Here is a 23,274-nt window from a genome sequence, read left to right as displayed (position 1 = left end):
TAAAACAGTTGTAAGGTAGTTCAGTTCTTGACCTTGTCTTGTTCCAAGGACAAGGGGCTCAGGAAGCTGGGCTAGCAAAGGAGCTGGAGATCCCACTAGACCAACAGATCAATACTTCTCTGATCCCAGTGGGTAGAGTCTGAATGTACTTAAATCAGCAAGAAGGGAAAAGACTGGGGTTCTCTATGGCAGAGTAGAGTCCATTGGACCCTGCATCCGCAAGCAGGCTCTTCCTTTTGTCCTAAAACACAAGCACTGCTTACGTGAAAAAGAATAGAAACCCACTATTCATCATTCTTGCCCAGTGGAGCGCCCAAGTTGCAGAATCCGTCACAGCTATGAGCAGGAGAGATGTGCTGCTGCTGCAGCTGGTTATCTTTATTTAAAGTGCAGCAGTCTGGAGCCTGCCGAAGAGAAATGGGGCAGGCTACGTAGTTGCAGGTGCAGGACTGCAGAATCAGCAGCCTAAATGCCTTGGCCTTCCTCTGCAGGGAACAAAAGTTCCTCTGGTTTCTAGGTCCGGTGATGCAAAGAAAAGCTCAGGGACACATGAGCAACATCAGCTGAAACCTCATGCATCCAAAAAAGTTTTTTTGAAAAACCCCTCAAGTAAAACTCCCTGCACAGCATTCACTTCCTTCCATAGGGGCATTTTAATCACCCCCTTGGCTTGCATCCAACTCACCAGTTCCTACAACTGCCCCAGTGAACCGCCTTGGAAGCAGAATTATACAATACAAGCAAAAGTGCAGTCCTTCAGTTTATTCCAGGCAGACTGTTGGGGTAAGATACTAGCTGTGTGGAGGCTCATAGCCTACTCGCCATATTAAACAGACATGGGGCCTTGGCTTGACTCCTAACTCTAGCCCAATCTGTTTCACAGACTCTCCTTCACACAGCTCCAAGCTCTCATCCCCACATTCAGTCACACGACCCTCCTGTTCCCAAGAGTTCTGGGTCCAAGCTCCACAATTAGGCCACACCCCCTAGGAAGCCAAATACCTTCTGCGTTTGCCTTCCTGTGCATCCCACATTCTAGAACTCCTCCCCACTCCCAAGTTCTGTTCCTTTGTTGTTGCTGTGGCAACACAGGGACAGGAAGCTACAGGAAGCCCAGCTGGGCCACAAGAGTGACCCACAATCGTGAGGGACGCAGCATGGAAGAACACCGGCCAGGACCACCACAACGGGGGATCCATGCGTTCTGGGTTCTGGGTCGTAACAGGTAGGCAGGAAAGTCTCGGCCGGCGCTCATATGGTTTACGGTAGTTGCTAAGAACTGGGAGTGGCTCATTTTGCCCAACAAGCAACAGGGACTTACTGTGTGCCTGTCTTACCTATAATACCTATAATATCCTCCCTCTCTTAACTACTACAAGGCAACTAACCTGGAATATTTGGAACTATCTGGCAATGGTGCAGAAAGGCCCTGCTCTCTGCCTTGCCTTAGTTGGCTGTAGCGTCGAGGAAGCTGTTACTGCTATCTTGGCCCTTGGCTCTTCACCTTTTTGTCGATGCACATTCCTCACATAAGGGACCGGGGCATTCAAAGTGTTCCAAGGAAGTAGCACTTCACATTCCAGCCACAAAATCTAGCATGACTCAATGGAGGAGGAGACAAAGTTCCTGATTAAACAAGCACACCAGCTCCACTCAAAGCCAGACATCAAGTCTGCAAGTTTCTCCAAGATGTTTCATCCATCTAGCTGAATGTTCTGCCTACTGAGTGTTTGACGCAAGGTTGGGCAGGAGCCTATTAGGAATGGGTTATTGACCTTATAGGCCAGCCTGGGAAACTAAAGGGTGAAGGCAACATTGCATAGCTGATTTGTTCCCCTGCTCATAAAGAGACAGGCTGCCTTCTTACAGAGGCCGCTTTAACCAGCAACGGTTGATGCTGCTGCCAAAGCAAATGAAGTGTTTCCCACCGGCCACTTGCCAAAGCCAGGCTCAGTAAAGCAGCAGCATGAGGCCCATGGTAGAAATGAGCCCATTCACATAGATGGGAAGGTAAACTCCCAGAGCCACTTTTTGAAAGAAAAAAAAACTACTGACTCTTCTGCTGGATACTTCCTGCCCTTGCCTGCAACAAACAGCATCCAAGATTCAATTGGGATTTAAGTCCAGCGAGAGCAGTTCCCATCTCTGCCCCTGACCTCTAGGACAGTTTTTCCAACCAGTGGGCCTCAGTGGCACAGCCGGCACAGTACTTCTTCCTTGCCTGCCCTGCTCTCTAGCCCTGCCAATGCCTTTTGGTTGAACTAATGCCAGCAAGAGCCACTCCTTACATGCTGAGCAAAGGTAGCCAACAGAGAGAGGTTCAGAGGCAGGGAGGTTCCCCCCTTCTCAGGAGAAAGGGCCGGAAGTGTTAAAGGAAATTAAAATGTGAGATAGAAAGGTATTATTGATAAAATAATACTCACCACCACCAAACCGGGAAGAGAAAGGGAAGAGGATTACAGGGGCTGCCATGGGAGGTCGTGAATGTAAAAGGACCAGAGAGGATGGATGAAATGGGCAAGGTTGTTGTTTTCTTAGGAAGCGAAAGCAGAAGCTACAGGTGACGGCTAAAAATTACTTTGAGAGGCACACAGAAAGGGGAAAATAGCAAAGACTACACTTCTCTAATTAGGGCCCTGGGGTGAGCAAATTCTGCCTAAAATGTCGAAGCTGCATCGCAAAACTCCCAGAGTGAATGCCTGTGCTTGGCTTGAGAAAAGCTTAATTATGAAACTCCTTACCACAAGGAAACCACTATGGCAAATAATCTATAGCAAATTCAATAGATTAGATAACGGCATGATGCTGGTCATTGCTAGTTTATGCCCAAATCTGCCTCCACCTGCCTCCATTTTGTGACCGGCTGTGCCCTACACTACCAGTTTGTGGCTGACAATCCCAGTAATCTTTAGCCATCTCAGGCAGGTCGGCATGGAAAGTTTGAGAATCCTTGCTCTAGAAAATGCACAGAAGCGGATGGCTTGAATCCACCTCTTTCCTTGTCAGGACGGGAATTGGCAAAAACACACTCGGTTCCATAGACAGAGCTGTGGCACCTGGTAACTGGGTTATTTTGAGCATGCTCTCGGTTGTTCCTTTTGTTTTCAGTATTATCAGGAGAGCCAGCTGTAACTTATTGATTCCACCTATACATCTCTTCCCTGTACTACTTTTTTCAGCCTCATCTCCTCTGCTAGTAACAAAGGCATCCTACAAATATCTTCTACAATCTTTTTTTTTTAACCCAGCAAGCTCCTAGTCCTCATGTTTTCAGGGATAAAACAGTCTAGAATTGTGGGCAGTTTCAACTGCAGGGCTTGGTCAGATGACCATTTCCTGTTCTGAATCCTGAAGGCAAAATTTGAGTCACTCGGACATAAATATTAGAGTGCCCAGGGACACAATGGTGTGGTTACTTGGGAGCGAATCTACCTGGGTTGACAGGAGGGCAAACTGGCATTTCCCCTCAAACTCCAGCGGCACTTATTTCATGATCGATCCTGGCCCTGCTCCCCCACAAATCAAAACTAGGAGAGATGCCATTTTCCTCCAATATTATTTATTTACACGATTACTTCCCACAACGTAGGAAAGGCAGGTTCCCCTCACCGCCCCCCTCCCCCGGCACTGCCTCCATTGCCCCCTCCTTGTCCCCCCGCGTCAGGTGCTCCAGACATCATGAGGAACAGAACAATGGGGATGATGTACATCCACTGTGGGAGAAAGAGAAAGAGGTTGCAGCTGAAAAGAGGCTCTCCCTCCTGTGCAATGCACCTGTCCCTTCCCTGAATTCTCCTCCTGGGCAATGGCAACAAGTGCCCCCACCACCCTCAAGGTCTGCCCACCCCCATCAGCCACTTCGCCTCCGGAAGAGAGTTCACTTGAAAACCAAAACGCCATTCTGTGTTTTGTATCCCTCCCTCCCCAACGGCACGCAGACACGGTCCCTTTTTCCAAATCCCAATCACAAGATTCCCACCACCAGGGATTAAAAATGGTTAAGTCTCCGTGACAGCCAGTGGAAAGGGGGTTGTGCTCATGAAGTAGGAAGGACCTTCCACCAGAAATAGGGAATTTTGATTCTACCATGCTTTGGTGGGGTGCAGGGGAGCGAGAGCCTGGCAGGACGAAACGGAAAAGGACACAGAGGAAGGGCTAGACTCCCATTTCCATAAAATGAGCCTGGCTTTCTTTTCACAAAGAGTTAGCTATCCAACCAGGCAGAGAAGGCATGTTTCTTGACTCAAGCAGGGCAAGTGGTAGGTAAATGAAATCAAAACAAAACATGGCAACAAGCTTTTGAAGGCTTTGGCTGTTCTTGGAAAGGCCTTTTTTGTGGGGGGGGGGGGTGTCCTTTCAGGGAGATATTGGCGAGGGTGTGGGAGGGAGGGAGAAAGGGGAGCACCGAAAAGTATTGAAGGTGTGCAGGAGGAAGGTGGAAGCAAGATGAGCTGAGTGTGGCTTTACTTTTGCTCAGGGCTGTCGTCCTGGCTCCCGAGGGGCCGTTGCAGAGCTGGTTGCTAGGAGAAGCACTGCCCCGCCCAGAATTAAATGCCACTGCAGGGATTGGGGAGAACAGATATCAGAGTAGGGAGCAGGGATCGCCCTCCACCCTCACCCAAGAGCAGTGCTTTGACCAGATTCAGAGTCAAGCCAGCAGTCGGACTCCTGAACTTATTCTGTATTTTTGTATGGAGGGGAGAGGAAGAGAAGGGAGGAGCTGGGCAGCTGCTCTTCCCCACCCCCACTTACATATTTGGCAAAGAAAGATTTCTGCTCCTGCGGATTCTTGGCTTTCTGAGCCTGCTCTTGTTCCATGCGTTCAATAAACGCTGCCGTCTCAGGGCTGGGGAAGAAAGCAAAATGCAAAAAAGAAGTCAAAGCCAGAAAAGAGAGAGAGAGAGCGAGCGGAGGGAGGTGCAAATCCTCATGCTGCTGCTAAAAATAAATGGACTATTATTACAACATGTGATATGCCCAACACATTTCAATACAGTGGTACCTTGGTTTACAACCATAATCCATTTCGGAGGTCCGGTTGTAAACCAAAACAGGTTGTAACCCAAGGCACGCTTTCACCAATTGGGCCTCCCCCCAAAAAAGGGGGGGTTGTAACCCAAAAAAGGGACACGCACTTCCGGGTTTGACATGGTTGTAATCCAAAACGGTTGCAAACCAAGGTACCACTGTACAGTTTTCTCCATGGACCAAGTAATAATATTAATAATACACAAAGCAATGTTCTGCAGTCCCTCCCCTCATTTATACAAGACATCTAAGCAAGTGTCCATCACCACATCTTGTGGCAGTGAGTGCCATGCATTCGTTACCTACTTCACGGCCTACCAGAACCCCTGCTGCCAGCCCCACCTTAACTGCACACAGAGACTCACACAGCTGCTGGTATGGGCTGCTGGAGGAGGACGGTGGTATTGAAGAGCTCCAGGTCCACATCTTCCACCTCAGCCCCATGGCAGGAACTGGGCATGGTGACAATGGAGAGACCAATGATGTTGCCAGCGACATCCGTGTGAACAGTCAGCCTGTCTGACAGATGAGACTCCACCATGGAGCACTGCAAGGAAGGGGAAGACAGACAGAAGTTGTTGACCATCTTACCCTTTTCTCCAACGCAAACAAGCGATGGACGCAAGCTGGCCTTCCTTGGCTCAGCTAAAAAACCACTGGTGGTGAGTAAATGGAGCCCACAACAGGCAATGCTCTGTCCAGAGACAGACTCATTTTGAACTTGGCCACTGTCTTCCTACGTTCTGCCACATTCTTAAGATTAGAGGATAATAATGATCAAACCCCAAGTGCATGTGGGAGTTGGGTTCTTGGTAGCTGTGCCAACAAGGAAGGAGTTCCTTTCTTCTGGAGCCAAATCAGCCCCCTAGCGCCTTTAGGAAGCATCACAGACAAGTTTCTAACTTAGGAACCAAGCCAATGTTTCCCCACATTTCTGGCTCTCCCTCTCTCAAACCCCCACAAAAGATACATGTACCCTCAACCACTTCCAAAGCTGTCATGTGCCTAGGCTAGATACTTATTTAGCAAGTTTTTAGACCGCTCTTCCTTAAAACAATTCCAAGGCGGGATACAGTGTAAAATGTAAACACGTAATACACAATGAAAACCAAGTACAGAAAACCTGTAAAACAATAGGCTCATCTTCACATACAATAATTCAATGGGGCAAAGAGGGGCAGGCTATGCAACTCCACATTCAGTGTGGCCAAAGGCCTGAGCGAAAACGTTTTCTTGCCTGGCACTGAAAGCCCATCAGGGTTTGTGCCAGTGCAATCTGTGAAGGGAGGGGGCTCCAAAATTGAGTGTCAGTATTGAGGATGCCCTCTCACATGTTGCCTACAGTGCTGCTAAGAAGTCACCTCTACCCGACTGTAAAGTCCAGGCAGGTGTATATATCTGAGAAAGAAATCCACCCGTTTGTGGGTATTCTGGCAAAGAGGTGATGTCGGTCCAAAATGCTGGGCAGAATTCAGCTTCTCCATCTGCACTCTCTACATGCAGAAAAGTAGGACCCCTGCCCAGGGTTCCCCATGAATGGCACTCACCGCTCGGATGAAAGAGGTGACGTATTCAACTCCAGCCTCCTCCATGCTGCCTAGGGGCCGTCGTGGGATCCGCACACGGTACATCCCACCCTCTGTTGCCACTTCCTGGAGTTTGTGGAGAAGAGACACATAAGGAGAAAGAAAGCACAAGGAGCCCAACTCCCCCAAACCCCACCCCAGCTAAAGGAACCATATCAAGGTTGCACAATCAAAACTCAATGGTATTGGAATACATTTGATTAGTTCTGCATGGCTTATTTTGCTTTCAGATAGTAATTTAGAGCCTTTAAAAACATACAGAAGGAAATAATGGGAAAGTGAAGTATTTACAAACTTCTATCAGGAAGAGACAGAAATCTGCTCCTTTTAAAAAAAAGGGTCCTTGGGATGCTACAATTCTGTTTCAGAGGCACAGCCACCATAAAAAATGTAGCATAAACACCAACAACTGGGAAACACTGGCCTGCAAGCGCTCCAATTGGAAAACAGCCTTTACCAAGGTGTCATGGGCTTTGAAGACGCTCGAACTCAGGACGAAAGGGAGAAACGCACTAAGAGGAAGGCACACTTGGCAAACCCTCACCGTGATCAACTCCCGCCCAGAAACCTATGTCCCCATTGTGGAAGGATGTGTGGATCCAGAATTGGCCTCCACAGTCACTTACGGACTCACTGTTAAAACTGTGTTTATGGAAGACAATCTTACTTGGCTACGAGCGATCGTCAAAGAAGAAGACACACTATCCTGCTGGTAGCTGGCAGGTGCATGGCGCACAACACACACTCCAAGTGCAGCATCACCAAAGTCCCCCTTCCATCCATGAGTCACCCTCACTAGAAGAAAGTCACTCTCTTTCAAAGTGCCCCTTAGCTAACTGAGACTGCTTCTCCTGGTGAAGGCAAGGCTTCTCCTCTTCCACCCACACTCACCCTGAGTTTGTTGCGCTCTTCCTCAGACAACTGCTTCTGGCTTAGTGAGAGGCTGGAGTCGGGGCCCACACTCCACAAGAGGGTGCCCCGCTTTTTGAACCGGATGCTGTCATCTGAAAGAGAAAGAAAATCCCACAGGGCCCTGGATCACGGTCAAACTCCTGTAGGATGAATCCCATGCCTCTTTCTGTATATACCTCCTGACCAGCAAGGCCCAGATCTGGAGATCCCAAGCGTCTTAGTTCCAACTAGACCTCCCATCAGAAATCCACTGGTGCGACACATCTCTGTCCCTTCAGAGGTGGAATGCACACAACTATCAAGCCAAGCCCTACCAACACAATCTAGACCCCAGTGCAACACAAACAGAGAACAGGTGCGCACATAAGAGTTTACATAGGCAGGCACTGTTGAAGACTGAAACAAGAAATTGCTTGGTGGATTTTAAAACACGAATTTTTTAGGAACTTCTATTTCTGGAAGACAAATGTAGTCAAAAATTCTTGGGTGAAAGTGAATGTGCTGGACAGCTGCAGATGGACTCTTCTTTAATACTTCCTCAATGAAGCAGTTGCCCCAATTGAGGGCAGGGGTGCTTCCCTTCACCTTTCCCAGGAACTGGGAACAGAATAGAGGGGACAGGGCTTTCCCTCCTCTCAGCTAGCCTGGGAAACTTCAAGGCTTTCTAGTGACAGTACTGCTGGGGGAAACGGAATGGACAAGGGCCAGGGTTTTGCAAGAGTGCATGGAAGAGGAAAGTTATGATTTATGCTTTCATGGACTAGATCCCACATTCTGAAGGAGAAGGCCTTCTCAAGCCTCACTTGTCATACCCAAAGCAAAATCCATCTACAAAGTAATCTCTTCCTCTTCTGCTTCACATACAACATTAGGGGTGACTTACACCCAACATCGCCTGTGGCAGGAGATAAATTCCAAGCTTGTATCTGGGAGGGACACAACAGCAGAAGCAGCAATGTGTGGGGGTTCGTTTTTTAATGGATTTTTTTTCCTGTTCCATCAGTTCATTAGTAATAGTGAACTGATGCCAACTTCAAATGCATCAGCCAAGCCTGGCAGTTTCAAAACTTTTAGCTATGTTTACAAGTAAAATAAGCATACTAAATCAAATCACTTTCTGGGATATCAGATTTCCCCCCCAAAGTAAACTGAAAATTCCCCAATGCCTACTACCTCATGCAAATTAGGGAAAATCTCCCCAAAACCCACATTAATGAACAAAATGCACGCTTCCTGAACCCAGTAGGGCCATCAGACCAGGAATCTCATAATAATTCTGCAATGCCAAGCCACCATTATCACAAAATATCCAAGGTGAGCCACATGCATACAACTGCACACAAATAAAAAGATCCCCACATGTATACATTTATGAACACATGGAACGGACTCCCTCAGGTTGTTGTAGACTCTCCTTCATCAGAGGTTTTTAAGCAGAGGTTGGATGGCCATCTGTCATGGATGCTTTAGTTGAGATTCCTGCATTGCAGGGGGTTGGGCTAGATGACCCTTGGGATCCCCTCCAACTCTACAATTCTATGGTTATACAATATAGACATTCAGCTGAGCGTGTGTAGGTTGTGGATGAGCCTGATGCCATGAACCTTCACCCACCCTGGGTATGTTGCCTAATCAGGCTTCACAAACCCTTGGGTCCATTCCTAACCCATCAACTCACCCAACTCAAATGAATGCTCCAGCTGCAGGTTCAGTCCACAGGCCTCAGTGTCACGGGCCTCACCTGGCTGGAAGGAACAAAGGTAGATCAGAGAGTGATTCTGATATTCTTTCGGCTTCTGTCCCCATCCTCTGCTGTGCCCCTGTTCTTTCCCATTTCCCACATGTATAACTATTTAACAGGCCTGGCACCTACTTTCTTAAAGAGCACACTGTTGATTGCCATGAAGCAAATACAACAAAGCTTCTCTATGCCAGTATACACAGCATGTCTTGCTTGGGAACAGACTCTCAGAGATTTGGTCGCATACACCGATTACAAAATACTGATACTTTCATTCTGGGTGAAAACAATGGTCAATGCCAGAAAAAGCAGATTTATGACATGTAAATAAAACTAAATATTATAGTACCTAAAAGACTGATTCATTGTGACAAACTTTTTTAGACCAATGCTCACTTCAGATGCATAAAATGCCACTTGAGACGTTATAGTGTGTATGCAACAGGTTTTCCACCCATTTTAAGTGACTTGCAAGAAGTATGACACAGACTTTATTAGGTAAAAGTTCTGCTAAGTGCAAAGAAAAACACCTCTAGCCCCACAGCAGCCAGTTCAAGTCACTGGAAATTCACCTGTCCCAACCTGGTGATGCCAACCACACCCTGTGGAACTCATTTCTAAGCAGGAGCTCATTACGTCTGAAGAGAAAGCGGACAAGAGAGGCTGTTTTCCCTCTCTTATAACACTCAAATCAGCCAACCAAGTTTCTCAAGCCCTCCGATGAAGCTGAATGCTAGGACTTTCAGGACGGGCAAAACAATGTACTTCCTCAGAAAGAAGAAAGCTAAAACCTCTGGAACTCACTGCCACAAGACACTGCAACAGTCACAACCTGGCGCAGATCCAAACGTGGGGTGGGGCTAGACAAATTCATGGGAGTTAAGGCTACTAGTCATTGTAGCTCTATGTTACCTCCAGAATCTATCTGTATACAGTATACACTATACATTGTAAAGCACACCATGCTTTACAATGGGAACTGTAGTAAGGGTCTGGAAGTTAAGAAAACTACAGTTCCCAGGATTCTTTGGGGTGCGTGGAGGGGAAACGTGATTAAGCGTACGTGGTGCGTATGCAGCTCTGAGAGGGCCGCTGCCCCCGTGTCCTGCCTATGGGGCTTCTCGAGGGCCCCTGGCTGGCCGCCGTACGAAGCCAAGCGCAGGACTAAGCAGGCTTCTCCTCTGACCCGGCAGACGCTCTTGAATACTAATCAGCCGGTCTCCCGGCAGCCAATCCCCGCTCGGCCCTCATTGCATATTAATTACCCACCCCTCAGGAGACTCACTCTGAGGCCAGACTCCCCCCGGCAGCTCCCGGGTCCGGCGGCCCGGGCGAGGAACGGCGGCGACAGCAGGAGGAGGAGGGCGAGGAAAACCGGGAGGGAGAGGCGGGAGGGCCTTCCAGCGGCCCCCACGGCGGCCATTGCTCCCTTTTCCCCCTGTCACGTGACGGAGCGGGCCGCAAGGCACTATGGGAGGAGGAGCAGGCGTGGGTTAACCGAGGCGTCTCGGCGAGTCGAGAAGAGCCAATCGGAGGCCGCCGAAGGTTTGGCTCTCGCGCGCGTGCGCGCAGGGGCTGGACCTCCTCCCCGGTTTTAAAAAAAGGCGGGAAGCTTGTTGGGTGGACGCAGAACAGGTGGCGGCGGAGGGGAACCTGTCGCCTCCCAATAAATGTGCACTATTTAGGCTGCGATCCTATTGACTTGAAGCCAGTACCAGATTTACATATAAGCTAAACAAGTTATAGCTCAGGGCCCCACTCTCTTGGGACCCCCCCAAAAAAAATTAAGGAAAAAAAATAGATGTACATTTCCAAAATATAAGTTAAAAAACTAAATAAAATAAAACCTACATACAGCAACAGTGTTTTATGTTGTGTAGGCTCCTCTGATGTAAGTCATGGGCCCCACCTGCTAGCCTGCTCCCTGAAATATCACTGGTTTGCTCATTTCTAGATATAGGCTGCCTACATTCTGCATGTGCAAATGGCTTTAGATACCTATTAGGTCCATAAATTACCATATAGCATATATTCAACACACCAAAACAGCGACAATCTGTTGTTGACAAAGGACAGCTGGTCATATAAAGGGCCCCATTACCTTCAGTAGCTTAGGGCCTCAGCAAACCTAAATCAGGCCCTGCTTGAGGCAAATTCTTTTTGGGGGGGAGGAGAAAGAACAAATGGGGGGTTTTGTGCATCAACATGCTGCCTCCTCTACTGCCTTGCAGAGCAATGAGCCCTTTATTACTCTCCTTTTATTTATTTATTTATTTATTTATTTATTTATTTATTTATTTTGCCCAGCATTAGCCACTGATGATTGGGGAGCAGTCTGCGGTTTCCCCGATGTCTGGTCAATCAGATGAAAATCGAGACAGAAGGGGCTACTGTCTGTATTTCTGTTGCTTCTGTCCTTGCTGCATATGAATTCAGGCACCAGCTGCATTTTTAGGGGTTTCAGAATCAGTTTTTCCACAATTGTTCCTCCCTCCGCTTCTCAACATCGCAATGTCTCACCATATTGTGATGTTTGGCTGGTGATACATTGCAATGTTGAAAAGCTGACTTTGTTTCCCAATTGTCTTTTGTGACCAGAATAGAATTTCTTTTTCCCCCTTCTTTTCTTTTCTATAATTTTTATTAATTTTTGTGTTTCACATTTTAGAATATTCATTGAAACAACCTTAAAATATCATGGACTTCCCTTCTCTTTCCATGGTTCATTTTGCATTGTAGCACCTTCCTTCAGCATAACATAAATCCCTGCATATTTTACATAAACTAAACCATTCAGTACTGTATTCCATTATTACATCCATCAAAACTCATCTACACTGTTGAATTTATCTTAACGCTGCTAAGATTTTCACATCTGTACACAATTATTTCCTATATATTCAATAAACATTTTCCAGTCTTCTTTAAACATATGTTCTTCTTGTTCTCTTATTCTATATGTTAGGTCCGCAAGCTGCACATATTTCATCAGTCTTAAGTTGCTATTCTTTTTTAGTTAGGATCTTGTTCATTTTCCATTTTTTGGAAACAAAACACGGTCCGCAGTATTGGCATACATAAATAACTTTTATTGACACCTGGGAATTTCCATCTGAATTATCCCCAACAAAAAGGACTCTGGTTTCTGTTTTGTTTTTTTGGAAAAGTACTTTTAAACATTTTAAACATTAAAATAAAACACCAGAATAGGATTTCTTGGCACTTTCAGACTTTCCCCATATCCTCCTCCTTCTCCAAACAGGTTCTAGGCTGCAGTAGCCCGGACCGCTTTTGTGCCCACTGGATGTCCCAAGTTTTGGAATGGGAGACCTGCAGAGGTGCCTAGCTACCGGGGAATATGGCTTGCTGAAGGATTGTCCCCTGTTTGAAAGCAATTTCATGCAGGTGAGTTCGGTACTTGACTCGCAGTGGAGGCTGCCCCATTAGAGCAAACCCAGGTCTGCTATCAGCCAAATACACCTGCCTGCTTCATACTTAAGAGCCAATGCAGTGGGTGGCTCAGCCTGTCAGCTCTCAGGGCTGCCCTTGTAGAATTCAGCAGGGTGGGGGGGACAAAGCAAATTAGTTGGTTCCGCCTACTGTTGGCTTCCCTATTTTCCACCCCACCAAACACCACTGATATAACCCTGGCAGGCCCACTTGACTAAAAAAAAGCTTGGTCAAATGTGTTGCAGTTGGTTCATCAACTGATTCATCTACATAAATATGTGTAGGATTACAATACAGGCTGGGTGATGGCACTTTTCCTCTCCACAACATATTTTATGATCTTCAGGATTATAATGATTCTAAGTACATAAAATTCATAAATACATCATGTGGATTTTTGAAAAAGTTACTCTGAGAATAAGATGGAGAAAAGAAGGTATGTAATAATTATAATATGCAGCAGTAATAGATAATTTGAGGAAACCACGGAAGGGTGGAAGGGAAGTTGATTACCAAGGGAAAGAATATTCAAAAATGTTTGACTAATTGTCTTATATTTTTGGAGCTCATACCATCGCACACCCCATAGCCTCCTTTGACTGGACTTAACTGTCCAGGGGTCCTTTACCTTATTTTTGTAAAATTTAGAAATGTTTTTTTTTTAAAAAAAGCATCTGCGTCACCCAGGAGATTGCAGCCACAGAGATAAGAAAATAAGATCCATTCTGTTGTCTGGAGAGGTCACTTCCTGCTTTGCATAGAGAAATCTTGCACCCAATTTTGCGCCCAGGGCAACCATCCCTATGCCCCCCCCATACACATTACACCACTGGGTTTCCTCGCCTGTGTTTCAGCTGCTACTAAGTGCTTGGGGAATTCCCTGAAGTTTGGGAGGACCAGATGTCTCTTTTCCTTGCTTTTAATAGTCCTGATGTGAATGCCGCCCTAATATGTTCTTTAGCGACAGTTGCTGTGAAGGCATGAGAAAGGGAGTCTCTCTCTTCCCAGGTTACCAAGACAGGAGACATAGCCAACAGGGTGACCGTGGGCATTGCTGCCACCAGCCCAAGCCTGGAGCTGCCAGATCTCATGTTGCTGGCCCGACCCGGCTCATGCTTAACAGGGCAGTACCAGTGCGAGTGTCCCAATCCTGAAGCATCGCCAGGCCCCGACGATGAGCTGCAGCTCTTTGGGTAAGTCCCTTTCTCAGCACCCACAGCACTTGCTGCCCAGCCCTGGAGCATCCCTATAACTCAGAGGTAAGTCCCAAAGGTTCCAGTGGGTTTTGCATTTAAGACACTGTTCTGTTTTCAAGCCTGTGTTCCTAGGGTTCCACCTTAAATCATGGTGTAGGAGGCGTAGAGAAGGTCTGGAATCTCGAGGCTGCCTGGAAGTTTTGCTTCCAGATAATGTAACCCTACCCACTTACCATAGACCAGGAATGGGGAACCTGTGGCCTGCCAGATGACTCCCAGCATAACCTAGTTATGTACCTACGGACGCCTCTCCCCAGGCACTGTGCTTGTCATTCTTTGTGTTCCCCCCTCTCTCTGAGATGCTCAGAGGGTGGCCTTTTCTGTGGTGGCTCCCCATCTGTGGAATGCTGTCCTCTGAGAGGCTCACCTGGCAAGATCATTACAGTCATACCTCATGTTACGTCCGCTTCATGTTACGTTCTTTCAGGTTACGTCCCGCGGTGACCCGGAAGTACCGGAAAGGGTTACTTCCGTGTATCGCCACTCGCGCATGCGCAGACGCGCAAAATGACGTCACGTGCATGGGCAGAAGCGGTGAATTGCAATCCGCACGTGCGCAGACGCGCTGCTGCGGGTTGTGCTCTTTTCATGTTGCAAACAGGCCTCTGGAACGGATCCCATTCGCAATCAGAGGTACCACTGTGCATGTCTTTAGGCGCCAGGCGAAAACATTCCTCTTTACCCAGGCCTTTGGCCATTAAATAATCTATGGCCTGTTAAATGTGGGGCAGAGGGCTGTTATTATAATAATAGTAGTAATGGTAATAGTAGTAGGAGTAGTAGTAATAATAATAATAATAAATTTATATGCCACCCATCTGATTGCGTTGGCCCAGACACTCTAGGCAGCTCCCAACCAAAAAGAGTAAAAATAATAGCAATAGCAGAAAAGAAAGAATATTAAAAATAAATAATAGTTTTTAAAAGTAAAAATAAAATAAAATCATTTTTTATTAGTATGCTGTCTATTATTAAGGTCTGTATTATGTTGTTGTTATTATGCTCCATAAAATATGATCTTAATGTGGTACACTGGCCTGGGATCTTTTAATAAAGGGCGGTATATAAATCGAATAAATAACTAAAATAAATAGTACTTGGCTGTGCTGCCTGGGGCTGGTGGGAGTTTTAGTCCAACCACATTTGGAGGACCACAAGTTCCCTATCACTGCTTTAGATGGACAGAGCCTGGTTTCAGTTGTGTGTCAGGATCCTCTGCACATGCTCAGAGTAATTCTCCAGCCTTTTCTCTGAGTGTGTTCAGGAAAACAACCCCAGGCAGATGCTTTAGAAACAGATTCTGGATACAACCAACATATTCAGGTTATCCTGTTTCTGTAAAAAGAACTGTGGAGCTTTAAAGACTGAACAGTTCCTGTGGCAAAGGCTTTCATGGGCTATGAATTAAGTGGAAGAACATGAGTCATGGGGAGTGTGTGAATTCAACAGTCCTTACTTTGTTTTTGTTACGGTTGTTAATATCGTTTTGTGGATTATGAGTGCTGTAATGCTTTGTGAATTTCACAATTTCTTGTGGCTGTGCTATGTAGCATCTGGAGGGGTGTTTTCTTAATAATGTATTATAGAAGGTGGTTGTTTTACTGATGGTTTGCAATTGTTCCACTGATAGTTTGCTAATTATTTTATACAATTTATGTTGCGATCATGATCTTCCATTATGTCATTATTATTTGTTGTTTGTAAGCTGTTAACTCGCGCGGGTGAAAACTGGAAACATAATAAATAGATAGTAGAAACATAATAAATGAAATGAAGTTAATTGGACCAGAGGGAACCTTATTGGTTACCCAGACATAGAATCTAAAAAACCCTGCAGACCGGAGGTTCCTCACGACTGAGGTAGATGGATCAATGGTACATAGCAGTTTCAGAGGACTTGGGGTACAGGTGGCAAAGATGACATTTCTGGGCCTTCTCAGAAGGCCCTATGGATAAAGACAGTCTCTTAACTAAGGTAAACCATTATAACTGTAATTACAGGTCAACCTCTTTCTCCAAATCCTGCCTTAGCCTTGCTATCTTTGGACATAGACTTAAGCTCCACCCTGCACCACAGAGAACTACAATCATCATACCTTGGAAGTCAAATGAAATCCATTCCGGAAGTTCGTTTGACTTCCAAAACGTTTGGAAACCAAAGCGCGCCTTCTGACTGGCAGCCAATCGGAAGCCGTGGAAGACATTCAGCTTCCAAAAATAGTTTGCAAACCGGAACAGTCAGTTGCAGGTTTGCAGCGTTCAGGAGCCAAAATGTTCGAGAAGTAAGCTGTTCAAAAACCGAGGCACTAGTGTACTAGGTTTCTTACTGACCACAGCACCATATGCAATAGCTGAGCAACGGAAGATCCAAACTGAAATACCCCTGAATATACGGGAGAATAATATCTGGGATACAGTGATGCCCAAGTGTCTCACCAGACGCAGGAGGGCAGTTAAAGGCATCTTGAATAGAGACACCTTCCAAGACACAGGGGCCCCTTTCCTTAACTACGTTAATGACCCAAATCAAGACCATGTTATACCAACCACTCAATACTCTCAGTGGAGAGGTTATGTTTGAATGTTGAGTGTGTAAGTGTATTTCTAAAGACAATGGATACAACAAGCACCCTTAGATGTAATAATAATAATAATAATTTATTTATATCCCGCCGTCCTCAGCCAAAGCTGGGCTCAGAGCGGCTAACAACAATAAAAGTAACACAGAATTCTAAAATCAATTCATTCTAAAATCAATTCAAAATCAAATTAATGGCAACCATTGGGCTAGAGATCTATGAGGATTACCAAAGGAGGGGGTCAGCCTGCGCCTTGGCCAAAGGCCTGGTGGAACAGCTCTGTCTTGCAGGCCCTGCGGAAAGATGTCAAGTCCCGCAGGGCCCTAGTCTCTTGTGACAGAGCGTTCCACCAGATCTGGGGCCACAGCCCAAAAAGCCCTGGCTCTGATTGAGGCCAGCCTAACCTCTGTGTGGCCTGGGACCTCCAAGATGTTTTTGTTTGAAGATCGTAAGGCCTTCCATGGGACATACCAGGTACAAGGTAGGTAGGTACGAGGGTCCTAGGCCGTATAGGGCTTTGAAGGTTAAAATCAGCACCTTAAATCTGATCTTGCTCCACCGGGAGCTAGTGCAACTGGTATAGCACTGGGTGAATGTGAAAACCCCGTAAGGAGTCTCATCGCGGCATTCTGCACCTGCTGGAGTTTCTGGGTCAGTCTCAAGGGCACTGCTAGGTAAGTATTTAATGGCTATTGTGTTTGTTTAAAAGCAAATAAAAATTGATCCCCACCAGCACTTTGAGCTGAGACTACAGTGCAGCGGGGAGCACCCAGGTGGAATGGCAACCGGTGACAACGGCCTGATTTCCGGAGCTGCCGCACTGATGTGAGAGTGGCCCTTTTGTGCCACAGGAGGGTCTTGGGGAGCAGGTGTCTCACCCTACCTTCTCCTGTAGGGATGTGGGTGGCGCTGTGGTCTAAACCAGTGTTTCCCAACCTTTTTTGGGCAAAGGCACACTTGTTTCATGAAAAAAATCTCGAGGCACACCACCATTAGAAAATGTTTAAAAAATTAACTCTGTGCCTATATTGACTATATGCCGCTTGGGGCGGCAGCCTGTTGCCCGAAGCACAGGGAGCCCTACGGAGGGCTCCCCGTGCTTCCGGCGAGTGTCTGCAACCCTGCGCGCCCGGCAGCAGCTCCTGCCAGGCGCGCAAGGCTTGGGGCGGCAGCTTGTTGCCCGAAGCACAGGGAGCCCTACGGAGGGCTCCCCGTGCTTCGGGCGAGTGTCTGCAACCCTGCGCGCCCGGCAGGAGCTCCTGCCAGGCGGCAAGGCTTGGGGCGGCAGCCTGTTGCCCGAAGCACAGGGAGCCCTACGGAGGGCTCCCCTTGCTTCGGGAGAGTGTCTGCAAGCCTTGCGCGCCCGGCAGGAGCTCCTGCCAGGCGCGCAAGGCTTGGGGCGGCAGCCTGTTGCCCGAAGCACAGGGAGCCCTCCGGAGGGCTCCCTGTGCTTCGGGCGAGTGTCTGCAAGCCTTGCGCACCCGGCAGGAGCTCCCGTCGGGCGCGCGAGGCTTGGGGCGGCAGCCTGTTGCTCTAAGCACATGGAGCCTGCCTCCCTCCCACGGCACACCAGGCAAAGTCTCGCGGCACACTAGTGTGCCGCGGAACACCGGTTGGGAAACACTGGTCTAAACCACTGAGCCTCTTGGGCTTACCGATTGGAAGGTCGGTGGTTCGAATCCCCGCGACAAGGTGAGCTCCCGTTGTTCTGTCCCAGCTCTTGCCAACTTAGCAGTTTGAAAGCCTGCCAGTGCAAGTAGATAAATAGGTACCACTGTGGCAGGAAGGTAAATGGCATTTCCGTGTGCTCTGGCACTTGTCACGGTCCTCCGTGCACCAGAAGCGGTTTAGTCCTGCTGGCCACATGACCCAGAAAGCTGTCTGCGGACAAACGCCAGCTCCCTCGGCCTGAAAGCGAGATGAGCAACGCAACCCCATAGTCGCCTTTGACTGGACTTAACTGTCCAGGAGTCCTTTACTTTTACCCTTTACTACCTTCTCCTGAATAGCACACTTCCGTCTCCTCCGCCAGGCTTCTGCCCTTGAAGTTTGTCCGGATCTACATCCATGACGAGACGCGATACCAGCTCAAAATCCGCCTGGCCAACGGCCGCACCTTTTACCTGCAACTTCTGGCACACCCCCTCAAACAAGAGCATGTCTTTGGGCAGTGGGTACGGCTGCTCTACCGCTTGCGCTTCCACCAATCTGACGCTCCAGTCGCTTATGAGCAAGTGAACCAGCAGAGCCGGAGGCCCAGCAGACAATAGTAGGTGAGTCTTGGCTCGCTTCCCAAACAAGCCAACGGATCCCTGGGTCCCAATTCACCAGGTGCACCAAATAACGAGGAAGCATCCAGATTCCTGGGGATGATGGGACATCAGGGGAGAGAGCAGAGGAGAGCGGTGGCTGCTCCTTTGGGCAGAAGGTGGCATGTGTGCAGAAAGTCCTCCACCAGCAATGAGCCTGGGAGTGCATACCCTCCAACATTTCTCTGAAATGGGGGCATCCTATTTATTTAATAATAATAAATAATAATAACACCCCACTTATCTGACTGGGTTTCCCCAGCCACTCTGGACAGCTTCCAACATATATAAAATATAATAAAAGAGCCAGTGTGGTGTAGTGGTTAAGAGCGATGGACTGGTAATCTGGTGAACCGGGTTCGATTCTCCGCTTCTCCACACGCAGCTGCTGGGTGACCTTGGGCCAGTCACACTTCTCTGAAGTCTCTCAGCCCCACTCACCTCACAGAGTGTTTGTTGTGGGGGAGGAAGGGAAAGGAGAATGTTAGCCGCTTTGAGACTCCTTAAAGGGAGTGTAAGGCGGGATATCAAATCCAAACTCTTCTTCTTTTTCTTCTAAAACACTAAAAAAACTTTCCTATACAGGACTGCCTTCAAATGTCTTCTAAGGGTTGGATAGTTACTTATCTCCTTGGCTTGGAGGGTCGCATAACTCCATACCCTCCAACATTTCTCCAATAAAAATAGGGACGACCTACGGAAAAGCGGGACATTCCAGGATCAAATCAGAAACTGGGACGGTTTCTGTAAATCTGGGATTGTCCCTGGAAAATGGGGGCACTTGGAGGGTCTGGGAGTGGCTATGTTCACATCCGCACCTGGCATTTAAAGCACTCCTTTACCACTTCCCAGTGGCGTAGCGTGGGGGGTGCAGGGGGGGCCAGCCACACTGGGCGCAACATCTGGGGGTTAGGGTTAGGGTGCGCAAATCCACGGGTTAGGCGGCGCAAATTACTTGCCTTGCCCTGGGTGCTGACAACCCACGCTACGCCACTGCCACTTCCCCCAAGGAATCCTGGGAACTGTAGTTTGTTAAGGATGCTGAGAGTAATTAGAAGGCCCTTCACAGGGTCTACAATTCCCAGCACCACTCTGGGAACCAGTTGTGACCACTCTGAAGAACCAGTTGATGAAGCTTCCAAGTTCTGAGGCCCAGCAAACCATAGGCCATGGCCAGGCAGTCAACAAAGGATCGCTAGGCCTAAGAGTATTATAGCTTCTGGGGAATTGCGACTTCTCAAGTGCGCTTTAGGATCTTCTCTATTGTTCGTCTGCCTCCTACATCTCTGTCTCCCCCTCTCTCTGTTTTCCTTTGTGCTTTGTATCAGGAGGAAAAGAAAGCGTGTTCTCCAGGTGATGAAGAAGACAATGACTCTTGGGGAAAGCAAGGATTTCTTTTATCTGTCCCCCGAAACTAATACAGAGGAAGGTCCCCCTCCCTGGCAGGCTGCCTGGCCCCAGACACCGTTCCTCCTCATGTGAAGTCGTCCCAACACGCCCAAGGAGGAGACTGCACCCCCGTTTCTTCCCCCCTCACACACACAATAAAACCAGTGAACACAAATGCTGTCTACTCGGCTGATCTTTGGCCGTTCCATCCCCTCAGACCAGCCTCAAAACTCAATCATGGATCCCCTTCCGCAGCTGTGCCCTGCCAAACAATTTTAGTCACTGCTCCCCTTTCCAAAACAACTCCCTGAAAACCAGAGGGACAAGAGACACACACAGGTTATCCCATCAAGGTCACTTTATTGACGCAACAACGGACCAGACAGGCACACGGACAGATACAGGGGTGGGTTAGCTGGTCTGTGGTAGCTTCCTTCTATCCAAGCATGATATGTGTAGCTTCTTCAGTGGGGTGAGGAGGTGAAGACGCCTCAATCCCCTTCCCCACTTAGCATCTGCACGAGGTGGGAAGGGACACCGTGGAGAAAAGAAGGAGGGTGATCGTAAGCTGTTTGGAGAGAGCAGAGCAGGAATTAACACTGTTGGCTAGTGGGTAAAAGGTAAAGGTACCCCTGCCCGTACGGGCCAGTCTTGACAGACTCTGGGGTAGTGCGCCCATCTCACTCAAGAGGCCAGGGGCCAGCGCTGTCCGGAGACACTTCCGGGTCACGTGGCCAGCGTGACATCGCTGCTCTGGCGAGCCAGAGCCGCACACGGAAACGCCGTTTACCTTCCCGCTGGTAAGCGGTCCCTATTTATCTACTTGCACCTGGAGGTGCTTTCGAACTGCTAGGTTGGCAGGCGCTGGGACCGAGCAGCGGGAGCGCACCCCGCCGCAGGGATTCGAACCGCCGACCTTTCAATCGGCAAGTCCTAGGCGCTGAGGCTTTAACCCACAGCGCCACCTGCGTCCCTGTGGCTAGTGGGTAGGGCGAGGCAAACAGATTCATCCAAGTAAGCACACTCAAGCATCCCTCCTCCATTTTGTAAGCATGGCTTCTGTGCGCGGTTCCCGCACATTCGGTCTTGCTTCGGACCACGAGGCTCTGTTCCTGCCAACCAGGTCCGACACGAAACGTACACAGCTCTCTCCCTCTCCACCCCAGCCCAAATTCTAGTCACCCAGCAACTCTTATCCCAGACTGCCACAGCCCCCATCACCAGGCTGCTTCCTCCACCCTCCAAATTGCAGTTGTTTCCAGATTTATAAAGGAATTCCGTTTTCTGCCTTGAAATCCAAATAACTGCTTGTTCCTCTTCACCCAGCTTGGTGTGTTCCGTGTTACTCACCTCTTCCAGGTATTGGCAGTTGTGGCAATAAGATTACTGTGGCGCTGGGGGGGGGGGGGGGAGAGAAGAGAAGAGAGGAAAAGAGTATCAAGCAAGAGTTTTGGCGGACACATTTTTACTCTCTGTGAATGAGAAGGGATTGTGTTTTCCACTTCCACCAATCCCACTTGCCTATGCATGCATGTGGGAAATAAGTATGGAGTCCTCCTTTCTGCACTTCTAAGCAAACATCTTCCTGCAGAGGCTGTTGAACTGCAACTCCCATCAGCCAACAGGCATGGATGACGGGAGCTAAAGCTCAGGAACATCTAAAAGAACACATATCCCTCACCCTAAAGGTACAAGTGGAATTGTCAGGTTTAAACCTGGCAGTCTATATAACAACCGTAACTTCTACCCATTTTAGGGATGTGGGGTGAGCTTATGGGATGGTTGAGAGAAAACTTCCCTTCACAAATCAGGGTTCTTGAACATTGCTGTTCAAGTTTCAGTTTCCGAAACAGATCCTGGGACTAAAGCTCTCCCATTCTCTCCTCTGTGCTGCACCATCCCTAGGCTGGGTATGTCGTTATTTTTAAAACAACGGCAGCAAAAAGGAATCTGAGCAATGACAACCCATTTCCCTTTCATGCTGTAGTCACCTTTGACCTCCAGCTTGCAGTCCACTATGGCCTCCCCCAGTTCATTGACGGCCTTGCAGGAGTAAGTGGCGCTGTCAAAAGGGCTCGGCTTACGGATGTTGAGGGTCAGCACGCCCTGGTTGTTTTTCTGCAGGAACTTTGGGTCCCCGCTGATGTCCATTTTGTTCTTCATCCAGATAATTTTGGGCTGGGAACAGACAGAAGAGATTAAAAGGAATCCAGATGAAAAGAATCCTGATCACCACACACTCCGTTCTAAACCACGTTGTCATGTATCAAATTGTACCGCATCATACGCTCAAGGGGGAAATGATTGCAACCAAAATTGCGTGCAAAAAATCCCCAACCTATCAGTTTTAAGTATTAGCATTGAAAATGTTGCCAGCCTTTTATCCCTGAAAATGAATCTTTGTCACCCATGTGCTTAAAAAAAACAAAAACCCAAGTGTGCCAGATTCTGGGTGTCTTTCCAGAATTCAATATCTAAAAAGAGCTCATATTTCAGCTTGACAATGCATCCCATCTGTATCAGATCCAGGCTAGACCAACCTCTGCTTAAAAACCGCCAAGGAAGGAGAGTCCACAACCATTTCCACCATCAAACAGCTCTTACTGTCAGAAAGTTCTTCCTGATGTTTAGTGGGAATCTCATTTCTTGTATCCTGAAGCCATTGGGGTTGAGTCCTAGCTTCCAAAGCAGGAGAAAACAAGCTTGCTGCATCTTCTACGTGACAGCCCTTAAGATATTTGAAGATGGCTATCATATCTCCTCTTTTCCAGGCTAAACATACCCAACTTCCTCAACCGTTCCTCATAAGGCTTGGTTTCCAGACCTTTGATCATCTTGGTCGCCCTCCTCTGCACACATTTCACCATGTCTATATCCTGAAATTGTGGTGCCCAGAGCTGGACGTAGTATTCTAGATGCGGTCTGCCCAATGTTTTATTGAGCATTGTGATTCGTTTGCAGGGTGGTTATAGGACATTAAGCACTCGTTCTGATTTGCTTGCAGGGAGTTCACATGCCTTCCTA

The 23,274-nt window shown here is 47.9% G+C and overlaps 3 protein-coding genes across 7 annotated transcripts in view; 1 reads left to right on the top strand and 2 right to left on the bottom strand.

The window, feature by feature from the left end:
• Positions 1-1,065: 1,065 nt before the first annotated feature.
• Positions 1,066-20,425, top strand: GARIN5A (golgi associated RAB2 interactor 5A). The gene is made up of 5 exons (XM_083709976.1): positions 1,066-1,225; positions 12,530-12,672; positions 13,726-13,910; positions 18,585-18,825; positions 20,190-20,425. Exons 2-4 carry the CDS (start codon positions 12,589-12,591, stop codon positions 18,820-18,822), a joined length of 507 nt encoding a protein of 168 aa, XP_083566102.1. The 5' UTR covers positions 1,066-1,225; positions 12,530-12,588; the 3' UTR covers positions 18,823-18,825; positions 20,190-20,425.
• Positions 3,543-10,743, bottom strand: EMC10 (ER membrane protein complex subunit 10). 2 transcript variants are annotated; one of them, XM_083709876.1, is made up of 8 exons: positions 10,553-10,743; positions 9,205-9,271; positions 7,506-7,618; positions 6,576-6,680; positions 5,394-5,575; positions 4,753-4,846; positions 4,468-4,557; positions 3,543-3,713 (listed from the first exon to the last, which is right to left on the bottom strand). In XM_083709876.1, the coding sequence occupies exons 1-7, from the start codon at positions 10,688-10,690 to the stop codon at positions 4,474-4,476; spliced, it is 783 nt and encodes a 260-aa protein (XP_083566002.1). In that variant the 5' UTR covers positions 10,691-10,743; the 3' UTR covers positions 3,543-3,713; positions 4,468-4,473. The 2 variants fall into 2 exon arrangements, with proteins under 2 accessions (XP_083566002.1, XP_083566001.1); XM_083709875.1 differs by lacking the exon at positions 4,468-4,557.
• A 168-nt stretch (positions 20,426-20,593) lies between the features above and the next one.
• The window catches only part of MYBPC2 (myosin binding protein C2), an 80,514-nt gene continuing 77,833 nt past the window's right edge, over positions 20,594-23,274 (bottom strand). For all 4 annotated transcript variants that reach the window (XM_083709095.1, XM_083709096.1, XM_083709097.1 and 1 more), the window contains exons 28-30: positions 22,242-22,428; positions 21,601-21,644; positions 20,594-20,818 (exon numbers count right to left, since the gene is read on the bottom strand). In XM_083709095.1, coding sequence (XP_083565221.1) covers positions 21,634-21,644; positions 22,242-22,428 — 198 coding nt within the window. In that variant the 3' untranslated portion in view covers positions 20,594-20,818; positions 21,601-21,633. The remainder of the gene's footprint in view (positions 20,819-21,600; positions 21,645-22,241; positions 22,429-23,274) is intronic.

Source organism: Podarcis gaigeae (genome assembly GCF_964106915.1).
Source record: "Podarcis gaigeae genome assembly, chromosome: 13".
In the NCBI taxonomy this organism is placed as follows: domain Eukaryota; kingdom Metazoa; phylum Chordata; class Lepidosauria; order Squamata; family Lacertidae; genus Podarcis; species Podarcis gaigeae.
The sequence above is the reverse complement of the archived record's forward strand: the minus strand, read 5'-3'. Positions and strand labels throughout refer to the sequence as shown.